Source organism: Lepisma saccharinum, chromosome 20 (genome assembly GCF_977018435.1).
Source record: "Lepisma saccharinum chromosome 20, izLepSacc3.1, whole genome shotgun sequence".
Taxonomy (NCBI): Eukaryota; Metazoa; Arthropoda; class Insecta; order Zygentoma; family Lepismatidae; genus Lepisma; species Lepisma saccharinum.
Window position 1 is genome coordinate 18,871,480 of NC_139248.1, and position 22,213 is coordinate 18,893,692.

Consider the following 22,213-nt stretch of genomic DNA (forward strand, 5'->3'; position numbering starts at 1 on the left):
CGCAACATATATGAAATACACGAAGACGAAGATCTCACCGTTTTCGACGTGAGTGCCGGCGATAAGCTGATCATTCAAAACACGAGCGAAGTGCCACCCTCTTTGAATCCCATCACGCTTGTGCTTCTCTTGAAACGTAATCTCTAAAAAAATGTCTAGGCAAGCCATCGTCGAAGAATTGCATAAACCTGCACGCCGTAACTATGAACGTTTGGCTGTGGTAACCAAGGGCATCGACGACCTCTGGCAAAGTGACCTCGTGGAGATGAGTAGCGGCAATTTGAAAAACGTGCATAAATTGAACAAGGGCAACAAGTACCTTCTCACCGTCATAGACACGTTTTAGAAATTCGCATGGGCTCTACCTTTGAAGGCGAAAACAGGAACGTGCGTCACGGAAGCATTCAAGACAATTTTTCGCGAAAGCGGTGGCAGACGACCACGGTTTCTGCAAACGGACAACGGTAAAGAATTTTACAACGCCGTATTCCAAAAGTTTATTCAAAAACACAAGATTCGGCATTATTCGACCTTCAGTCACATCAAAGCCAGCATCGTGGAAAGATTCAATCGAACCTTGAAAACACACATGTGGAAACGATTCACGCTTCGGGGAAATTACAAATGGGTCGACATCCTGCCGGAACTCGTCGACACCTATAATGATACGGTACACAGAACGATAGGCATGAAGCCAGCCGACGTTACGAAATCTGACGAGCAGCGTTTAATTTCTACAGTTTACTGTCCAAAGTACACACCCACGACAAAAAAAAAGCTAAATACAAAATTGGAGACCGGGTGAGGATCAGCAAATTCAAACGCACCTTCGAGAAGGGATTCACAAAAAATTGGAGCACAGAACTTTTTACGGTGGTTCGAGTTCTACCTGGAAACCGACACACGTATATAATAAAAGATAGTAGCGGCGAGATTTTGAAAGGAAGATTTTACGAAGAGGAACTCTCTAAAACGAAACACCCCGACACGTACCTCATCGAGAAAGTATTGCGTAGGAAAGGTGACAAACTGTTTGTCAAATGGCTGGGACTTCCGGAAAAGAGTTGGATCGACGCGAACGAGGTGATCTTGTAAGTACGTGGAACGTGGTGAAGCGTCTACCGGATCCGGAAAGTCAAACGAGAAAAAAAAAGAACGGCGAGTTGCTTCCCGACAGCATCCGCTGTCTGATCGTAGGTCCTTCGGGGTGTGGGAAAACGACACTGCTCGTGGACAATTTTCTCCTCGCACCGAATTGGTTAGATTGGAAGAACAGGCACCTGTACGTGTTCTCGAAAAGTTTGGAGCAATCCAAATACCAGCAACTGATGAAACTGTACGATGGTCTGGACATTGCAACGTTCGCCTCGGAAATAAAACCACTTGACGATTGTTGTGAAAATTCAGTCGTCGTGTTCGACGACGCCATCCTGGAAAATCAAAATGAAATTCGCAACTTTTTCACGCAAGGTCGTCACAAAGGAATGGATTGTTTTTACCTAGCTCAAACGTTTTCCAAAATTCCAAAACAGTTAGTGCGCGACAACGCCAATTTCATATGTTTGTTTCGTCAAGATCACACCAACCTCAAGCATGCGTACGATGACTACGTAGGCGGAGACATGAACTACAATCAATTTTCGGAAGGCTGCTCTACTTGCTGGAACGGTGACGATTTCGGATTCGCTACGATCGACATGACGAGGAAACCCAACGACGGAAAATACAGAAACAAAATCAACGACTTTCTAAACGTTGCAACGTTGTGAGAAACGACGTATATAAATAACGTCATGACGAAACGAAAAATCGAAGACGAAAATCTCAAGCTTCGCGATTACCTCGCGAAACGCTTCAAAGGTTGGAAATCCGAGAATCGCGGATTCTACGAAGAGAAGAAACGTCAGGATCAACCCGTGATCGATGCCATCAGCAGTCTAGGTAAAGAAATTAAAAGTGTCACGGAACAAAATAAAAATTTGATTAATGAACTCGTACCGCTCGCAGCTAAAAGTTACGCCGTACCCACGCCCATTTCGAGCATTCCTTCGACGCCGTTCGAACTGAAGGATGCACCGGCACGACGTCGAGCCATAGGCAGCACGTCGTCTTCGGATAAAATCGAGTTGGGACCTTTGGCACGAGACTACCTAAGCACCGGGAAATTCGACAAGGATGAAGTGTTCGGATTGTATCCCAGCATGGAAACCAGCGAAGGCGGCGGTGTGGTGTGGAAGATTGGGAAATCGAAGGTGACCTTCGAAGGCAACGACATTAAAGTCAATTTAGGCGACAAGGATAGTTGGAACAGGTATCCGGGTACGGTGGGACTGTGGGAACTCGTCGCCAAAAAGCAGCCTAAAGATTACACCGACGAAGATTACCAAAGTTACAAGGAAATTCTGATCATGACGGATGCCTTGTACCAGAACAACGACGCCTCGCAGAATAGGGTGAAATCGAGCAGCGGCGAGAAGTACAGGAATCTCATCAAACCGATTTGGAACCAGGTCAAAACAGGCAGCGGCGTCAAACGCTACAACACGTTACCCAAAGAATTCGTTTGGGTGGACGACGTTAGGAAGCTCGTGGACCGATTGTTGGTGATAGCCGGCGAAGAGAATGCAGGCAACCGTAATTTCTACAACGAGAAGGTTGGCATCGTGGACATGATCAGCACGAAACTTTCCAACTTCATCGTGAACGACGACAAGGGCATAGGTTACCTGATCAAAATCATCAACACGCTGCCTCCGAAATTTTGGAACGTGGCCGAAGGAAAAGGACTCGTGAACGACATCATCAACAAGTTACCTTTCGAGATGCATCTACCTGGCTACCAGTACTGCGGACCGGGTACCAAACTCGAGAAAAGATTGGAGAGAGGAGACAAGGGTGTGAATCCGTTGGACGCGGCATGCAAAGATCACGACATCGCTTACAACACCTCGCAGACGGATCTGGACGCACGTCACGAAGCAGACAAAAAATTGGAACACGCAGCTTTCGAAAGGTTCGTGAGCAGAGACGCATCGCTGGGTGAACGGGTCGCCGCACTGTGTACCACCATCGCCATGAACACGAAACAAAAATTGGGGTGGGGTATATAAATAACATACAGTAAAAAAAAAAACATGGCTTGCATAACTGATTTGCCGCACGAACTACTATCTAAAATATTCAAAAAGGTAGTTAACGGAGATGTTAATAAACTTGTGATCATAGCAAGAACGACGCCGGCATTTCACATGGGATGCGAAATAGTTCTCAAGGACCGTCTTCGGGAGATCAGTGGCCTGAGGTGCGGTGATCTCAACATTCTGCTTTCGGCTGCAGGGGAAAAATTAAACGAGAGGTTGGACGAACTGGACGAGGCAATGCAGGGAAGAAGACGGTATACTGATGATTGGTACAAGTCTATGCAGGAGAGGGAAGATATCATTACGCACATCATCGCGTTCTCCGAAGCACGAACTTTCTTCCTCTGTTAAAAAAATAATAATATATATACGTGTCAAAAAAACTTGATATATAAATAAATAATCTTCGGTATATATAAATAACACGCATCGTGAAAAAACAATTAAATTTCTCTCTAACACTTTGAAATTTTTTTTGATATGACGACTGAAAAAATAAGTGATCTCCAAGCATTAAAACAAATGCTAAATTTGTCAGTCGAGTATGTAAAAATTCAGGAATTGGAAGTCGACAAACCTTACACGATAACTTCCGGTTCAATCGTTTCTACCCAGTATGGTCCCAAGGTACGCCTGTTGCTCAACGCACAATACAGTCTATTTTTACCAGATCGATACGCTAACATGTTATCTGACGAGAAGCTATCTATTTTAATCGAGAACAAAACTCGAATTGTGTACAAGGGGACAAAGGAACTTCTTGGCAAGAAAACGAAGCACGTAATAGAATTTGTGTAACGATTGCGAGGCCTTGAAAATATATAAATAACATACCGTAAAAAACTACACAAGAAAAAATCTCAGAATATATATATAAATAACATACCGTGAAAATAACACATAGAGCATCAACATGAAGCCCAAGGGTGTCGTGTACCAGATACCATACTCCAATCTTAAAAATCTAGGTGCCCTCGATGGGTTACTCACCAAGAAACAACGCGAGAAGAAACGTTCTTGCTTGTCGAAAGGACACGGAATGAAATTACTGCTCAGCACACCTCAATTGAAAAGATTGCAGCGTTCGCGGAAACAGCAAAAGATCGGAGGTTTCATATTCAGCATCCCGGCCATCCTGGCAGCATTGGGGGCCGTTGGAAGTTTGGCCGGCGGAAGTGCCGCCATCGCGAAAACCGTCATCGACTCGAAGAAGAACAAGGCCAAGTTGGAAGAACAGAAACGTCACAACCTGGCCATGGAGAAGAAAAAGGGGAAGGGCGTGATGAAAAAGTTTAAAAAAAAGAAACAGAAGCACTCACCAACCGAGACATTGAATCTCTGATCGGACCGTTACAAATCAAACACTTCAGAGGAGTTTTCATGTCCGACTCGTTACCTTCAAGCGTTAAAAGAAGAGAATGCGGAGTAGTCAACTTGGACGGTCAAGAAAATCCAGGCACGCATTGGATATGTTACCACAAAAACGATAATGATAAAGCATTCGTTTTCGATTCTTTCGGAGGTGTTCCACCTACAAATTTAGTTCATTATCTGAAAACGAACAAAACCTCCATATACTACAACGACGAACGCATTCAAGATTTCGGAGACGTGAACTGCGGTCATCTCTGCCTCTTCGTGCTCGCGTTTCTCTCTAAAATAAATAACCCTACGGTCGAAGATTTCCAGAAAGCATTGTGGAACCTCAAACAGCATCACTAGGATGGGCGTGTTCCATCTCACGAGCGAATCTTCAATCTTGAAACTCACGCTGCACGACGACATCGTCTATCCTAAATCCATGGCTCTGCGTGCATTCTACAGCATGTACCTCATACCCAATGTTACGCAGCACAACAACAAAATTAGCGTCGGAAGCGAACACATCGTCGTCACGCCAGGACAATACAATCTTTCCACTTTGCAAGCTCAGTTACCCAAAGGCACATACCTTTCTCAAAATTCGGTCACGCACAGAGTGGAAATCCTATCCGCGACGGAGACCGTGGACCTGGGCACCATGGGAGAACTTTTAGGTTTCGAGAACGACACCAAACTCGAAGCTGGCATCAAGCACGTAGCAACCAACATTCCTAAATTCTTGGCCATAGAGACTCTGAACGTACACTGTAACGTGGCCGAAGGTATGATCACGAAATCTTCGGACGGATTGTTAGGAAGTCACAAGCAGACGGGAATCATAGCCACGTTCAAACCAAGTTCCGAGTTCATGGAACCGATCATCTACACGCCCCCTCTTCGCCGATCTATTTTCCAGTATGTCGCAACCGCATAGACGACATAGAGTTGGTGGTGACGAACGAGAAAGGAGACGTGGTGGATTTCGCAGGTGCCACTACGACGGCCATCGTGGAGATCAACGTATAATAAATAACCATACATGTAAAATGGAGCAAATCGAAAGTTACGAATTGCAATCTTTCCCTCCCAACCGTCGCACGTTCGCCAATCTCAACGAGGCGAACAGGGAGATCGAATACGACGTGGACGTAGGCGATGGGTTCGTTCATCCTCACAGAGCGGACCTCTACCTTCAATTCGACGTGGTGAAGAAGGAAAGCGGAGACGCGTTTCCCGCAGCAGCAAACTTGATACTCGTGGACAACTTCGTGCCTCACCTGTTCTCCCAGGTGGAGGTGAGGAAACACAACACCGTCATCGACAGAATAGATTATCCAGGCATCACGTCGACGGCAGTGGGAACGTTGAAATTATCCAAAACGGACGCAGCATACTACCAGGCCGGGGGATTCGAAGCCGGGACCAAAATATCGACGAGAAGTCACACGGTGCTCTTTCCCATGCGTCTGCTGCCTGGTTTCTTCTCGGACTACAAGGAGATCATGTGGAAGGGAGGACTGCGCGTTACGTTTCGAAGAGCGGCCAACGACAACGACGCACTGATGCGATACGCTACTTTGGGTCCGGACGGCACCACGCCGATAGCCAACACTCTACCCGAAGCAGCCAAGTGCGTCATCCGGAGCATGGAATTGATAATGCCGGTGGTGGAATACGAAACGAACTACGCCCTCAAGTACAAAGCGGAGATCTTGAAAAGTCCGCAGGTGCCGATTCACTTTCACGGTTACCAGTGCGTGCAGAAGATGGCGTCGGGAAGTCACATGGAATTCGACGTGACGACGCAGTTCAACAACATACAGTTCGACATGCCAGATTTCGTCGTAGTGCTCTTTCAGACCGGGAGGGACAAGAATCAGGAAAAAGATTCCAGCAAGTTCGACGACTGCAAGATCAAGAACGTTTATCTGAAGAACGGACGCAACGAAGTGTTCCCGCGCGAGAATTACAACCTCGACGTGACCAAAAACGATTACCTCAAACTTTACGAAGCGTTCTCAGCTTACAAACGCGTGACCGAGGGAAGCGTGGACATGTACTACACGCCCAGCGAGTTCAAAGCACGGAGACCCATGACCGTCATCAACACATCTAAGAGAAAGAAGGTTGTGGTCAACGATCGAACCAACATCAAGGTCGTCTGCGAGTTCCATGATGCCTTGCCCGAGGATACCCTATGCAGTGTCATCCTGATTGCAGAGAAGTCCTTCGCCTACGACGTGAAGAACGAGAGGGTCACAGAGCAGTTTTAACAAGTTTTTAACATCTTTTCTTGCACAATAAGAAATTTTTTGTACTAGCACAATCAGTTACAATGGCACAATACGAATTTCACTAGTTCAGATCAGTTACAAATGTCAATTTCATTAGTTATCAGTTACAATATCTTTTTTGCGCTATAGCACGAGACAATCAGAAAATTTGCACAAAAAAATTTGTTGTTGTTTTTTACACGTGAAAATTAACAATAAAATTTTTTTTTTATCGTTTCAGATGCTGTCGAAACATCAAAAACACATACACACACACTAGAAAAAAAGCATGCAACTTTATTTGTAACACACACATACATTCTCCATCTTCATCAAGAAAATATTATAATAAACATAATTATTTTTATCTATATCTCACAATAAAACTCTATATCCAAAAATATCACAACATCAAATAACACTAGAGTCGTTAGTACACGTTGCATGCATTACGGAGGTCCTCTGTAGGGTTTCATGGAAGTTTGGGGAAAAAAAAAAACACGTGAAACTCTACAGAGGTGCGGTAATCTATAACCGCAGCCGTTAGAAAACTTTTACTTCTTGGCTGGGCACCACGCACCCTGGCGAGGTTATAGGGGCCAGGCATCCTAAAAAACAACAATTATTATTTTGTTTGTTTGTTTGTGTTACAATACATACGCGCGCGCGCATGTGTGGCACATCGTTCCCCCGAGAGAGGTTTACAAAGGTCACGATATACAAACATTGCCGGAGTTGGAAAATTACGATATGGCACATTCGCTCATTACCGTTCCCAGCTATAAGTTTTTCTTTCTCTCTAGCCCTTGCCAACTAAAAAAAGGTGTAGGTAGGAGTTGGCAACACTGCGAGAAAATAGAGATCATGCCTTACAAGAAAAAACCATTAAGGCGATTTTTATTTGATGACGTTGAACCCGTGCAGTGTTCCCATCCATCCATCTCTCTCTTTTACGGCAGTGCCGGCTCTCTTTGTTTAGTATATGTAGGTTGGTAAAAATTGCTTTATGCACTGTAAAGCAAGCCTCAAGCAAGGTTGCCAACTCCTTGCTTTAGGCTAGGTTAGACAAAAAAAAGCTGTAGGTGGGCTGTCGGCTGTTTAACTCTTCCCTCTCTCTCTTCTCTCTCTTTTTTTTGTAAAAGGTTATGGCAAAAATACCAGTAGGTTGGCAACCTTGCTTTATGCACTGTAAGGCAAGTCTTAAGTAAACTTGCCAGCTCCTTGCTTTAGGCTAGGTTAGACCTGGTTAGGTTAGGTTAGGTTAGGTTAGGTTAGGTTAGGGTGGGTTAGGTTAGGTTAGGGTAGGTTAGGTTAGGTTAGGTTAGGTTAGGGTGTTGGCAGCTGTCGGTTGTTTAACTCTTCCCTCTCTCTCTCTCCTCTTTCTCTCTCTCCTCTCTCTCTCCTCTCTCTCTCTCTCCTCTCTCTTTTTTGTAAAAGGCTATGGCAAAAGTACCAGTAGGTTGGCAACTTTGCTTTATGCACTGTAAGGCAAGCCTCAAGCAAGGTTGCCAGCTTCTTGCTTTAGGTTAGGTTAGACCAAGACAAAAACCTTGGTGATTTTTTTTCGAGTAGGTGTTGGCAACACTGCGAGCCCCACTTCCGGTTGCAGAACTCTCAAGCAAGATTGCCAGCTCCTTGCTTTAGGTTAGGTTAGACCAAAAAAACCTTGGTGATTTTTTCGAGTGAGGAGTTGGCAACACTGCGAGCCCCCCCTGAGCCCCACTTCCGGTTTGTGAACTCTCAAGCAAGATTGCCAACTCCTTGCTGTTTTAGGTTAGGTTAGACCAAAAACCTTGGTGATTTTTTCGAGTCAGGAGTTGGCAACACTGCGAGCCCCACCGAGCCCCATTTTCGGTTTGTGAACCGGCCAAGTACATCTACTATTAGCGTGGCGTCGCATTGATCTCAAACAAACCCGTTACGTGTTGCTCCGGCATCCGATCCAGGAACTGCATCCAATAGGAGCCGCCCAGCAGATATCACAACAGGGACAGGTAGTGTTTCCAGAGGTGTTGCTACAACCAAGTGAAGAAACACGCGCGAGAGAATGGGGCTGAATGGAGAGGGGTAACGTAACTGCAGCGTTTGCGTTTCGCCCATTTCTACCTTGTACCTTAGATTCTCGAGGCAGCCAGCATCTGGATTATTCTTTCATGGTCACAAGTGGATAATTGTTTATCTTCAGGTCCGTAATCGATCCAAGTTGCGTATTGTTTCATTTCAATACGGATCTTGGACCCTATTGAAACTAATTCGGGAGAAAGGGTTCCTGGACCGTATTGTTGAACCTGGAATAAAGGTTCCCGGACCGAACTTAAATTGGTTCGAAGAAAAGGTTCCCGGACCGTATTTAAATTCATTCAGAAAAAAGGATTATTGGACTGTATTTAAATTGTCCCGCAAAAAGGTTCCTGAAACAAATTGGAATACGTTACAGATAAAAAAGGGTCTTTACGTTCCAGAACCCATTTACGCTTGCTGATTTTCTCCCCTGGACCGGAATTGAATTTATTTAAAATTCCTGGATCTTTAACAACCCTGCTTTAAACTGCTCACCCAATTTCAAACCTTCTCTATAAAGAAAATTGTTCAGAAATGTGCCATTTCATATCATGTAGAGAACTGGTTGTGATGTTTCCAATTTTATCTTCCAGGATACGTACTTCTGCTTGCAAAATGACAGGAAGCGACTGCAAAGGAGGACGTATTCAATCCTGACACGGTCCCTCCGCTTACACACGGACGAACAATGTGACGCAGCCATCCTATCCAGAGGCTCCAGTCTTCATTTCAGCCGTCAGGGATCTGTGAGGGACATCAGGAAACCTTTCATATCATCGTTTCAACAGGACAGGGTCCAGCCGTCGGTACACTACACGTCCACATGTCTTGAAAACATTCACCAGGAGGCCTTTGCATAGATGTCTAGGATCAGTTCCATCGCTGTATCTTGCCACCGATTCAATAACTTTGGTGCAACTCTTCATTCACTTGGTGCTTGTCTTCAGCCACTCAGCCTTGCATTCACTTACTCTTCCTTATCCCATATATATCACATATCCCCTTATCACATTTCCCACTGATAGGCCTATTTGCCTTCAATATTTCACATCATTCTTCATTCTCTCTCGCGCTCTCTCCATATCAGAGTTTCAACACACTTCCACATACTACTCCAGTATCTAAATCCATAAAATTCAATCTTTCAGTGTTCATTCTTCTCTGCTCTTTTCACTGTCATAGTTGGTATTACTTTTCCACATCCACTTGTCACTCCTTCATATTATTCTTTGTCAATATTGCCCTCACATAATATTTTTCCTAGTTTCTCTTCTTCGTCCATGTGTTCAATCAATTCATAATCTTCACCCTCTCTTCTCGCTACGTATCTTTTCAGGCTTTTCTTGGTCCTGTTTTCCATCAATAATTCTTTATTTTCCATACGATTATTGCTCTTTCTATTCATGACTTCTTATGTTAACTTTATCTTCACTCTTTCCATAATCTTACATATTCTGACTTCGATTTTCACTTTCCACTCAATCTCCTACTCCTATGTCTTTTCTTCGTCCTAGATTACACCATATTGTTCCTGAACTTATGTACACCTATGCCATTATTCGCCTCCCTCCCTTCTGAACAGTGATTTCCAATTAATTTAATTCTTCATATTAATTTCCTTTACTCTAGTAACACTCTTTTCCGTGCCGTTCTTGCATTCAAGAGAAAGAGAAGAAACGTGAAATGATCAAAATTTAAGCACAATTTAAACTGCACAACAAATTTGAAGACATTTTCTGTCCTTTAGATGAAATCATGTGATTTGGAATAAACAAAGGATACAGAATTGAGGTGTTAAAACCGTATCAGTTTTATTGGACAGCCACCTGATGCATTGCTACAAGTATGTGTGATAGGCATATTACAATACACTGCACAGTAAGAAAGCACAGTAACAATACCTACAAACATGACGTTGTGGAGCATTTACGCTTGTACATATCTGTAGGGGTCTCCCTGATGATAGACCAACAATAGTCAGCAAGCATACTGCCGTTCCAACGTCATTTCAAACACAGCAATATCCTGGTGGAACCTTTCCCCATGTTCATCACTGACTGCTCGAAGTTTTTTCGGGGGAAAGCCCACATGTGAGTCCAGAAAGTGTAATATGAGGTACATGTGGCACCCCATGATATGAAATCAGTGCACCATGTCACGAACAGTGACTTCATATTTGTGTGCTTTGACATTACCCATGAATCTAGAACACACCAATTTGAATGCCTGCCATGCTGCATTTGCTGGCTCAGAAGGTGTAGGATCAAACGGCTCTAATCTGTGTGCCATCAAACACACCTTCCGACCTTCGCCTCACTTAAGTGTGGGAAATTCGTCCAGAGGTATCTGAAAGCTTGGCCTTCTCGGCCTAGTGCTTTGACGAAGATTCTCATCAGACCAAGCTTGATGTGTAATGGGGCAGAAATACATTCTGATTGATTGATTATATTAAAATAGCTTCTTCACCGTTGTCGCATCCCACATTTTGAGCTTCTCAATTATATCTCGTGATATGTTCTTGATGCCTGTAGTAGTGGTCAGTGTTTACGGACATAATGATTATCTCTATCCCGACTGTCCCACTCACAGAGGAAGCAACAGTATTTCATGTAACTTCCTTGCATACATCTTATCCTGTCATAAAAGTGTGTGTGCTCCCCTGTGCTTTGCACCATGCCATGAAGGTGTATAGGGGTGTGGAGTTAGGGCCCCACACTTTTTTGATCACGGTCGAAGATGGGGGTGATGTGATCAGCACCACGCCCATGGCCGCCTCTACCCCCTTGAGTTTCCTCCAGGTGGGCGCCGGAGCCGCTTGAACAGGTGGAAAAAAATTATTCTGTCACACCAATGTATAATTTCGGGAATTCATTCTTTGTAACACAGGAGAAACACACTTTCGGCTATTGTACCATACGTTTCTTATGTAACTTTCAAATTTTGAGTTTTTGGCTAAATTACACGTGATACACGGAAATAAATTGCAGATTCGTTTTTGTCATGCACAAATACATTAGAATCACACATTTTCATCTAAAGGACAAAATTCGTGTTGTGCAGATAAGAACATGACTCTTGAAGATTGTAAAGTATGTGTCTGTATGCTTATGCCTGTCTCGAAACTGAATAATAATTACGTGTTTCGTGTTACAAAAAAAATTGTCGTAATGTATCTTTGTAACCATTTATGCTAAACATGAATTCGTGACTGAAGAAAGTAATACATTACGGCAATTGGTTACTAAATATTTTTTATATAGGATGTGACAAGGCAGTCAATATTTTAAGTGTGATTTCTGTAAATGGGGACAACATTCAAAGTTTGATTACACAATAAGTGCAAATGTACTGCCAACAGGGAGAATTGAAAATGCGGAAAGTATAGAGCGAGAACTGTGTGGCCAGTGGCACTGTACCACTCACTAAAACGTGTGGTAAATAGCTACTAATAACGAAAGTAAATTTGTTAGGATTCATAAGGGAAGAAAGCAATTCCTATAAGATGCAATCTCTAAAATAGATAATGATTTCCGCTGGCCAGATTTTTTGTATTGTTGTTGTCTGATATTATATTGTTGTAACTTTTGATTTTGGTGGTAAATTATGGTTCAAAGATGTTTCCCACTCTCTAATCCATATCACTAACAGCCATTAAGATATAGTGAAGGCCGTAAAACATAAAATGTTAGCTTAATGTTAATGATGATACATAAAATATCCATATTATGTGAATTTCTGCCCTTAAAGTTTAAAAATGCACTTTCAAATATGCGCAACAAAAGTTTACCAGCTTGGGCTAAATATATTGACATAAATGTACATATTTAAACAGTGGGTTCCAAAACTAGGGGTGCAAGGTGTCAAACCTAGGGGGGAGCATGGATGGTTTATCTTACCTTTTTAGATAAGGTTTAGCATAGTACGTTGGCAAAAGTGACAAAACTTGCCCCCTCTGATTGCCGCCACTGTGATTAAACCATGTCAAAATACGCCTTTGTACTAAAAGAACTAATATTGTCCATTTTGTTATAACAAAAGAAACAGCATGTGACGTCACAAATTTCAAGGTAGCGAACTCCATATATTCTCACTTTGGTTACTGCGATCTATGAATTATCTGGCAAAAAATCTCTAATTTATAAATCACTAAAGAACACACAAAGCAAATACTACAACAATGATAAGATCGTTTAACAAAAACTGCTAGTCAATTCACAGAGATGAAAGCAAGAGATTGCATAATGGTAGATTTTACAAAATATAACAGCATAACAATGACGTCAATGTTGCACGCCGCCAACAACCAGTTTTGCCAACCCAAGTGGTACCAACTGTGAGACGTCTTAACAAATATGTCACACAGAAATATCATATAACGAAGGGCGAGTTACACTATTACTACGTTTCAAATCAGGGTGTCTACCAAAATTACAAATCCAAAATTCTTGACTTTTTCATGACTTTTTCTTGACCATTTTTTCCCCTTTTTCTTCATTTCGAAATTGAAGAAAATAGATATTTTTATTCAATGGAAAACTGAAAACTGAAGCTGTACTTTAACAAAAGATTTAGACTTGCTTTAATTATTAATGCATGTAAAAATTAATGCTTCAGACTTCATCCTAGATGGGGAATGGCGTGCCCGGCGTTCCCCGGGTATTTACTTATCCCAATCTTGTATTAGACAGGAAAATAATGAATTCTAACTATAGTGTAAAATGAACTTGGAGTTGAACGGCATTGGGAGTGTCACTATTCATCTTAGCGACCCCGAAAACTATGGATTCGACACTAATATCGGTCGTTTTCGATTATTTTTACATGTAACCCCCTTCCGACCCCCATCCCTAGGAGTGCCAGGGGTGTCTTATCCCCACAGTATTTCTTTCCATATTGCAAGTGATATGCATACCAAGTTTGGTTGATATCGCTCCAGGCGTTCGAGAGTTATCGCGGAACAAACACACACACACACACACACACACACGTACATCCATTTTTATATATGAGATTTTAACAAAACTTCACGTATACAAGAATGTAATTCTTAAGAAACAAAGTGAGCAAATCTTAACCACAAATCAATAGAATTTTAGATTTCCAAATTTCCATTTTATCAAATCCCAGCACAGGTAAATAACAATGTAAATTCACTATACTTTAAATTTTGGCAAACATTCTTGACCAGAAGCATAATTTTGTGACTTCTTCTTGACTTTCTTGACCTACGGGTTGATGTCTTGACATTCCTGACTGGTAGAAACCCTGCAAATATCACATTTCTTCATTTTGCGGCCCATTTCAAAGCAAATGTTTTCCCAGAGTAGACCCAGGACTTGAACCTTCATCAAGCCACCTACCTTTAATCCGGGCTTGACAATAATCTAAGGGAAGAGAGGGGGTCCTTGTTAAGTATGGTGCAATTAAATACTAAGTTCATCGTGTAAGAACCAGAGGGACATAACTCCAATTTGAGTTCTAACAAATAAATCAAAGAATGTATATGAATAGATATACCCGTCCAAGGAAGCCTTACCACACATGTATTTAAGATTTATTCTCAGAAATGTGCTGACGATTTCAGTAAATTTTTAGAATTTTTAGAATTCAAGAAACAGATTAAAAATTTCCTAGGTCTTTCTGCATCTAAAATCTACATTCATATCCATCTTGTTGTACATATTATAAAATATTTTGCAGTATTTTTTCGAAATGCGTATTTTTTTACAGATCTATCTTAACCTTCTAGTATTATATTACTGTTAAAGGTGGTGTTTCAATATTGTATAATAGATGTCATATCGTACATAGTAGCTTTAAAATACATAAAATACTTTAAAATACATTTTATGAAGGGTTGTATATTATTTCTTAATTAGTGTTATAAATGCCTGTGTGTGTTTGTGTGCACCCGTATATGTTCAAAGCAATTCAAATATTTCATAAATATACGTGTATTAAAGTACCTTTTAATATATTTTATAATTCATGTTTTCTAAAAATTCTTGCACTTTGTGTTACAATCTCTGTAGTGTTGCCCACGAGACGAGACTTTGGCCTGTCTCGTCTCGTGGAAATGCTGTGAAATGCTGTCTCGTCTCGAAAATATTCGTTTGTCAAAGGGACACATGATCAATCTCGTCTCGTCTCGAATTTTTAAAAGCCTGTCCCGTCTCGTCCCGTGGGCAGCACTAAATCTCTGTGATTCTTAAATTGGATATGTACACATATGAGACACGGATATAAAGATCTGAAATTATATTGCGTAAAATTCATAATATTTGCAGTGAAATATGTATTTATGTTAAATTATGTGAATCATGATCTTCTACTAAATAAACTTTACCATATATTCAACTTCAATGTACTTATTAAAAATATGTGTAAATAAACAATATAATATGCACAGAAACAAAAAATTACATTTGGACATAGAATTTGAACGAGGATAAAATATATTTTTGTTACAGTTAGAGAAATGGAGGACAAGAAATGGTTTTGATTGAAGAAACATTTCAGTGGATCTATTCTACTAGAGCACAGCTCAATTCCCAATTGGTACAACAATAATAATTATTTAATTTGTTAAATTTTGGCAGGAGGTAGAATTATTGAATGGGATGCATAAAGTAACAAATTAAATTATTGATTACAGAATGCTTATGTAGCAATTTAAATATTTTATATCAGCGTAAGTACAGTTCAATTTCTTAAAAACAGGTAACATGTAGGAAAAATATATTAAAATTATCGTGGTTAATATGCCTGGTAATACTTATGCATCCCACCGTGCCAGTTGTTGTATAAGTTGGTTGCTACAGCTGTAGTAGTTTGGAGACAAATGCTAATGTACCAGACCTGACCTGCCCACACTACTTACGTTTTCATCTAACAGCTAAGACAAACTAAACTTTACCTGCCTAATCTATTTACATGTTTATTTCTGTTATTAGATGCTGTAAGTAGGTTAGGCAGGTCAGGTTTGTTCCTTTTAGCATTTAACTCCAAGCTGCTACAGCAATTGCCAGCTGCTAGTGATTTTTGTGTGCCTAGTAGTCAATAATGCCAACAGATGGCGCGATAAAACAAATGGAAACAACTACCGAGGACAACGCTCTCTGGTAGCCAGTGCTACGCCGCAGTACGTGACTGTAATCTGCCGTGCAAGCAACTGAAATATTTTTAAACGCTTTAAAAACTAGTTCTGTGTTCAATATTTCGGTGATGTCTTCAGCTGCGGGAACCTCATTATAAAGTGAAGATGACTGCAAGCATATGTTTGAAGATTTGTGGTTTTCATGGATTGATTTTGTTTATTTAACGACTCATTTCCGCCATTTTTGGCTAATCGCGACAATGGGGATGAAAGATGATAACACTGGTCTACATATGAAAAAAAGATTTCTGCTGACTTAGATATTTTAACTGATTCTATATAATTTGAGATCGCTGATTCCAAATATGTAGTCAGAGAAAGTGTATCACGTCACAATTTTTCACAAATCACATTTCAAAATTTTCACAATATTATAATACTGGTCTAAACTCCAACAATTTTCCATATAGATATCTGCACATAATGAAATTTCTTCTTCTGCTGACTTACATATTATAACTGATTCTATATAATTTGAGGTCGCTGATTCCAAATATGTAGTCAGAAAAAGTGTATCACGTCACAATTTTTCACAAATCACATTTGAAAATTTTCACAATATTATAATACTGGGCTAAACTCCAACAATTTTCCATATAGATATCTGCACATAATGAAATTATAGGACTATACATAAGGTGGCGGAGCTGATAACAGGTATTAAGTTGCATTGTTTGACAAGTCACATTTCAAAATTTTCAGAAAATTATATCCGGCTACATTCCAACAGCACTTGCAAAGAGAATGCGACGTAGTCAGATGTTCATGCAGAGTATCACGTCACGTTGTTGAACAAACATACGTTTCTATTTTCTCAATAGGGAGTTCTTAATGGACAAAAAGTTTAGGTAATTCCGGCAAATTGATCAATTTGTTTCACGAGCACATACAGTAAGCACCTGATGCCTGTACTTATGCTAAACTTAACATACACCACATAATAACACAACATGCGTACCTACTTAGGCAAAATGTTTCGTTTCTTTGATTTTATGGAGTACGTGACCTCAGGAACGTCACGCTGCAAGCACCAGCAATAGTCGGTCATCATGTTTTCATTTCATCTCTCCTGATATCGGTGGTCCATGGTTTTTATGTCTTGGTGGAAGCGTTCGCCCTGTTCTTCACTTACGGCACCAAGATTGGACGGAAATACTTCTAAGTGGCTGTGCAGGAAGTGAAGCTTGACACTCGTATTTACTCCTAACTTTTGAAACGTCACCAACAAATTTTCAACTAGAACCTCGTAGTTGTGCACCCTGAAGTTTCCAAGAAAGTTTGTAATGACATCAGAAAAGGCACACCATGCATCTTTCTCTGTGCGGTTCATTGTTTGTAAGAATTCTTCATCTTTCATTAGCATCCTTATCTGAGGACCATCAAAAATACCTGCTTTTACTTTCTCAGGCGTCAATGCAGGAAATTTTGAGCAAATGTATTTAAAGCAAGCCCCATTCTTATCCAGAGCTTTTACATACTGCTTCATTAATCCAAAATAATGTGCAGTGGAGGAAGTAACACTTTCTTAGGATCAACAAGCGGCTTGTTCTGGATGTTTTTCGCCCCGACTTCAAAGCTTTTCCTGGCAGGCCACAGTCTTCGTACCCAATGTTCGTTGCTTGCTCGACTGTCCCATAAATACAAAAAGCATGGATATTTCGTGAAACCTGCTTGTTGACCAAGTAACATTGAAATGACCTTGAGATCTCAGCACACAAGCCAACTGTCATTTGCATACTTTTTTCTTTCGAAGCAGTTCTTTCATTGTTTCGTAGCTTTCCTTCAAATGTACGGAGTGGCCAACAGGAATGGATGCTAACTTATTGCCATTATGCATCAACACACACTTCAAACTCCTCTTGCTATCAATAAAAGCCTCCATTCTCCTGCATTATACGTACATCCCATAGCTTCAATTAGTCCCTTCACATCTGTACAATAGACATATTCTTCGTCCCTTTGAAAATATCTTAATAGATGCCTATCTCTGTCCAGATACATGAAGGTTGTTCCAGACGCTAACATATTTCTTTCCTTCTTTTCTACACAGTTCCTGCATACTTTATGAGGTGCCCAGGATTTATCTTGGTCACCCAATTTAATTCCGAAATATGCACTATATGCTTTCCTTACAAAGTTAGTAATATTTGTCCTTTGTTTTGAGGTTAACAATGTTCAAATAACTGATTTAGATAATAATCACTATAATATTCCATGTGCTGCCATCTTGTGACCTCTTTACGGACTACGTTGTTTCATTACTCTAAATATACATCCCTAATATTAGATAATTTTCTATTTTCCTCCGAAACCTGACGTGATAGAAAAAAACGGATTTCGGTTTTGGATTTACCACCCTCGAATTACTAAAGAACAACCATCAGCCTCCAGTCAGCAAAATGGACGTAGACCAGTGCATGAAATGAACGAAATGTCAATCAGAAACGTACGAATATAGACGACACATCACAATCCGCGACAGAGCTTCGTTGGCCTGCAACATTGTAGGGCGTACTACGTGGAGGTGAGACTGACTTTCGGGTACCTTCACGAAAGGTCACCCCTTACAACCCCGGCTTGTTGATGGTAAAATCGTTTAGTGCAAGAAACATTTAACTGTTGTTTTACTGTTTTAGAGTTAGTTATGAAACTTACAATATTCACGGTGAATCGCAAAGCTGGGAAATTATTCCCATAGTGCAACACTTGTCATTAGGTGATGTCCTAACTCAGGAACTATGACGAAAGTTCCCAATTCGGGAACCGATATTTTCACGTGGAATGTTTGTAGTGGAATGTTCCCAACTCGGCAAGCGCTGCCTCGAGAGAGAAGGGGGAGAGGTTCTATCGTCACTGCACGTTATCCTGAAGTACTACGTACATTATATATATATATATATATATATATATATATATATATATATATATATATATATATATATATATATTATATGCTTTACGGGCAGTTTTTTCACTCCTCCAATATATTTTGAGTATATTGCAGATCTTTTGTTTGTATGTTAGGTTATTGTAGGTTAGCAGGTATGCCCAATAGGTAGAGGCACATATTTTTGGTAAATAAAAAGCAAAATTTCAGTATAAAAACTGAGTCAATTTTGGGTTCAAAAGCGGTAAATAAAATAAAATATCGGTATTATAGCGGTGAATAATCACATCAAAAGTTGTATATAAAAAGACATTTTGGTTTTAAAATTGTGAATATAATCCTAAATTTGATTTAAAAACTACACTTATTCTACAGAATTAACATTTCACTTCTAATAGCCCATTTATGTATTTATCCGAGTATTAAGTTTATTTCTGTGTAAAGGAGTCAATTTTTGTTTCTCCAATATTAACAGCAAAATTATTCAATTTTCCGGGAATTGCATAACTCTCAGGATAATTCAGAAGGTGCCCCGTCAGTGAATAAACCCTAAATTTCGTGTTTAAGTGTTAATTTCGCTTTTTACAGTTCATTTCGCATTATTTCGTGACAAAACTGGTCACAAAATGCATCTCACACCTTCCAAAAACATGAAAAATTAACACTACAATGTGTTTTTTCAAATTTCGTTTTTTCGTCAAAAATGAAATATGCATGCCCCTACCAATAGGGTACAGTGGGGCTATTCCGCCCATTTCAACTTTAAACCTAGGTATAAAAGATGCATTGAAACATTTGTGAAGAAATCGATAGTTATAATACAATAATGATACCTTAATTAGGAACAGATTACTATGCATAATAAGTGAGAAAAGTAATACATACTCTTCTTATTAAAGATATATTTGAGGAGTGCAGAAATCAGAATTGACAAAAAAGCGAGCCTATTTCGCCCAGCACGCTTTTGCTGCCTCAATTTTAGACGGAGTTTTGTTAAGGGGCAAACCAGTTTCGTAAACATTAAAGATCAGGTGAGGCTTATCACAAATGCCAATCTCCTCACACAGATTCCCATACAACTTGAAGAATTTAGTGACAGCCAGCTTAATTGTTACTTACTCGTGATTTTGATAATCCTTCCGGTTTTCTGAGAGATATATAACTTTTTCCTTTCAAGAATCCGGAGAACCAGTCTTTACCTGCAGTCATCTTACCGTGAACCAAGGATGTCATTTTTTTAAATTTTTTTATTTATTTTTGCATTAGTAAATGCTGGTCTACGAGCAACCTGTTCTATGCTCTGTTTTTTCTCTCAGTGCCAGATCAGCGTTTGAAGCCCTTACTCGATCTTTAAATGTGGAGGACGGAATTCCAAACAACGGAGCACCTACCTCCTCTCAGACTTCATTCATAATCTCTTCGGACCATTTAGGAACGAGCTTTTTTCTGCTATATGTACGAACCATCTGAAATGAGAACTTGAAACTTGCTTTTGACAATTTTAGATGGATAATAAACCTGGATAATAAACCTTTTCCTGCTAACACAAAAATAGGCAATAATTAGGCTGGAGAGTTCAATGAACTAACCGATCTCTAACTACGCACTGATAATGATCAGGCTGGAAAGTTCATACGGACTAACCGATCACTGATATTCGCCCAGAGTTGGCAGTCGGAGATCATTTACGTAAATAATTTTCGTGAACGGAATAGCCCTGTATTTACTGTGCAAAATAATCCCAACTGTAGTAATTGTATAAAACCGCCAACTAGGGCGGTAACGAAGAAAGCGAACAAATTTATGCACACATAGGGGAGAGTTGCCTATATTGTACCTCCTCCTAAGTCGTACCACTGCTGGATTTCTCTGACCCATGCCAATGAGTACCATCTAGCGGCATGTATTGAAAGGTCTTCAGTAGCGAGGGAGGCAATGATGAAAGTTGGTGTTTGTGCTCGTGTCTGCTAGTTGCTAGAAAGATTTGAAGGTTTTAGCAGTGTGTGACGTAATAATTGCGTCGAAGGCGTAAGGAGATACACGTCGAACGGTGAGTTTGAAGTAACTGATCTTTAAGTGCATGCTAGAGGTAAGTTTCGGGAGCATGTTGACTGCGAAGTTTGTGCACGAGTTTTCTTTGTTAGGAGACCAATGGCGGGAATAAGGAGAGAGTGCCGGTTGCCTAATTTGTACCACACGTTGGATTCCTATATTGTACCGGTACAATATAGGAATGTGCGATAAAAGTGACTAATGGTCCGTATCCCAATTTTATTTTTCAGATGTATACGAAACGGACGTACGGATCGTGGACCACAGACGAGTTGGAGATGGCCATGGCTGCATTCAGGAACGGGGATTGCGGCATAAATGAATGTAGTCGACGGTACGGCATCCCAAAACCCACTCTGAAGAGACATCTAGAGGCCAAAAATGCATATGCGAATGAATCTGTGAAGCAAATGGGTCGTGGAACTGGAAAAGGAAATTGAGAAATACCTTCTTCAGATGGAGAAAAGTTTCTTTGGCTTGTCAATACCAGATGTTAGGAGGTTAGCTTTCGACATGGCGAAAGCAAATAATTTGTCGCATAATTTCAACAAACAGAAACGAATGGCAGGTAAAAAGTCGTTCTATAATTTCATGAGACGACACCCCACGTTATCTGTGAGACAGCCAGAGCCAACATCGTACGCTCGAGCCAGGGTATTTAACAGATGATCTGTTAACGCTTTCTTTGACATATTGGAAAAGTGTGTAGATTCAAATGGACTGGATGGCACAATACTTTATAACATGGATGAGTCGGGAGTGACCACTGTGCAGAAACATATGAGGAAAATAGTGGGAATGAAAGGGAAGAAGTAGGTCGGAGGAACCACGTCAGCAGAGAGAGGTGTCACTACAACTGTTGTGTGTTGTGTAAACGCCTCAGGACATTACCCATGATCAGAGAAGAGAATGAGCGATGCCCTGAAGGTGGGCGCGCCACTTGGAAGTGTGGTGGAAGTCTCCGAGAGTGGGTACATGAATTCGGATTTATTTGTGAAGTTCCTCCGACATTTCATCCAGCACGTGAACCGTTCCACGGAAAGGAAAGTTCTTTTGCTACTAGATGGCCATACCACCCACTCTAAAAATCTTTAAGCTCTGACTGTGGCCAGAGAACACGGGATAATAATGCTGCAGCTTCCTGGGCATACAACCCATCGACTTCAGCCTTTGGACGTCGGTTTCTTCTCGCCACTGAAAAGGTACTATGATGAAGCCATAGAAACTTGGATTAGAAGCAATGTCGGATCTGCAGTAACCCAATATCATGTGTCCCAGCTAT

At 40.7% G+C, this 22,213-nt stretch overlaps 1 protein-coding gene across 1 annotated transcript in view; it reads left to right on the plus strand.

Annotated features, from left to right (window-relative positions):
- Nucleotides 1–21,371, plus strand: part of LOC146003372 (pyrokinin-1 receptor-like) — a 75,134-nt gene extending 53,763 nt beyond the window's left edge. Inside the window, exons 3-4 of the mRNA XM_083141653.1 lie at nt 9,430–9,642; nt 21,162–21,371. Coding sequence (XP_082997779.1) covers nt 9,430–9,642; nt 21,162–21,371 — 423 coding nt within the window. The remainder of the gene's footprint in view (nt 1–9,429; nt 9,643–21,161) is intronic.
- The last annotated feature ends 842 nt before the right edge of the window (nt 21,372–22,213 follow it).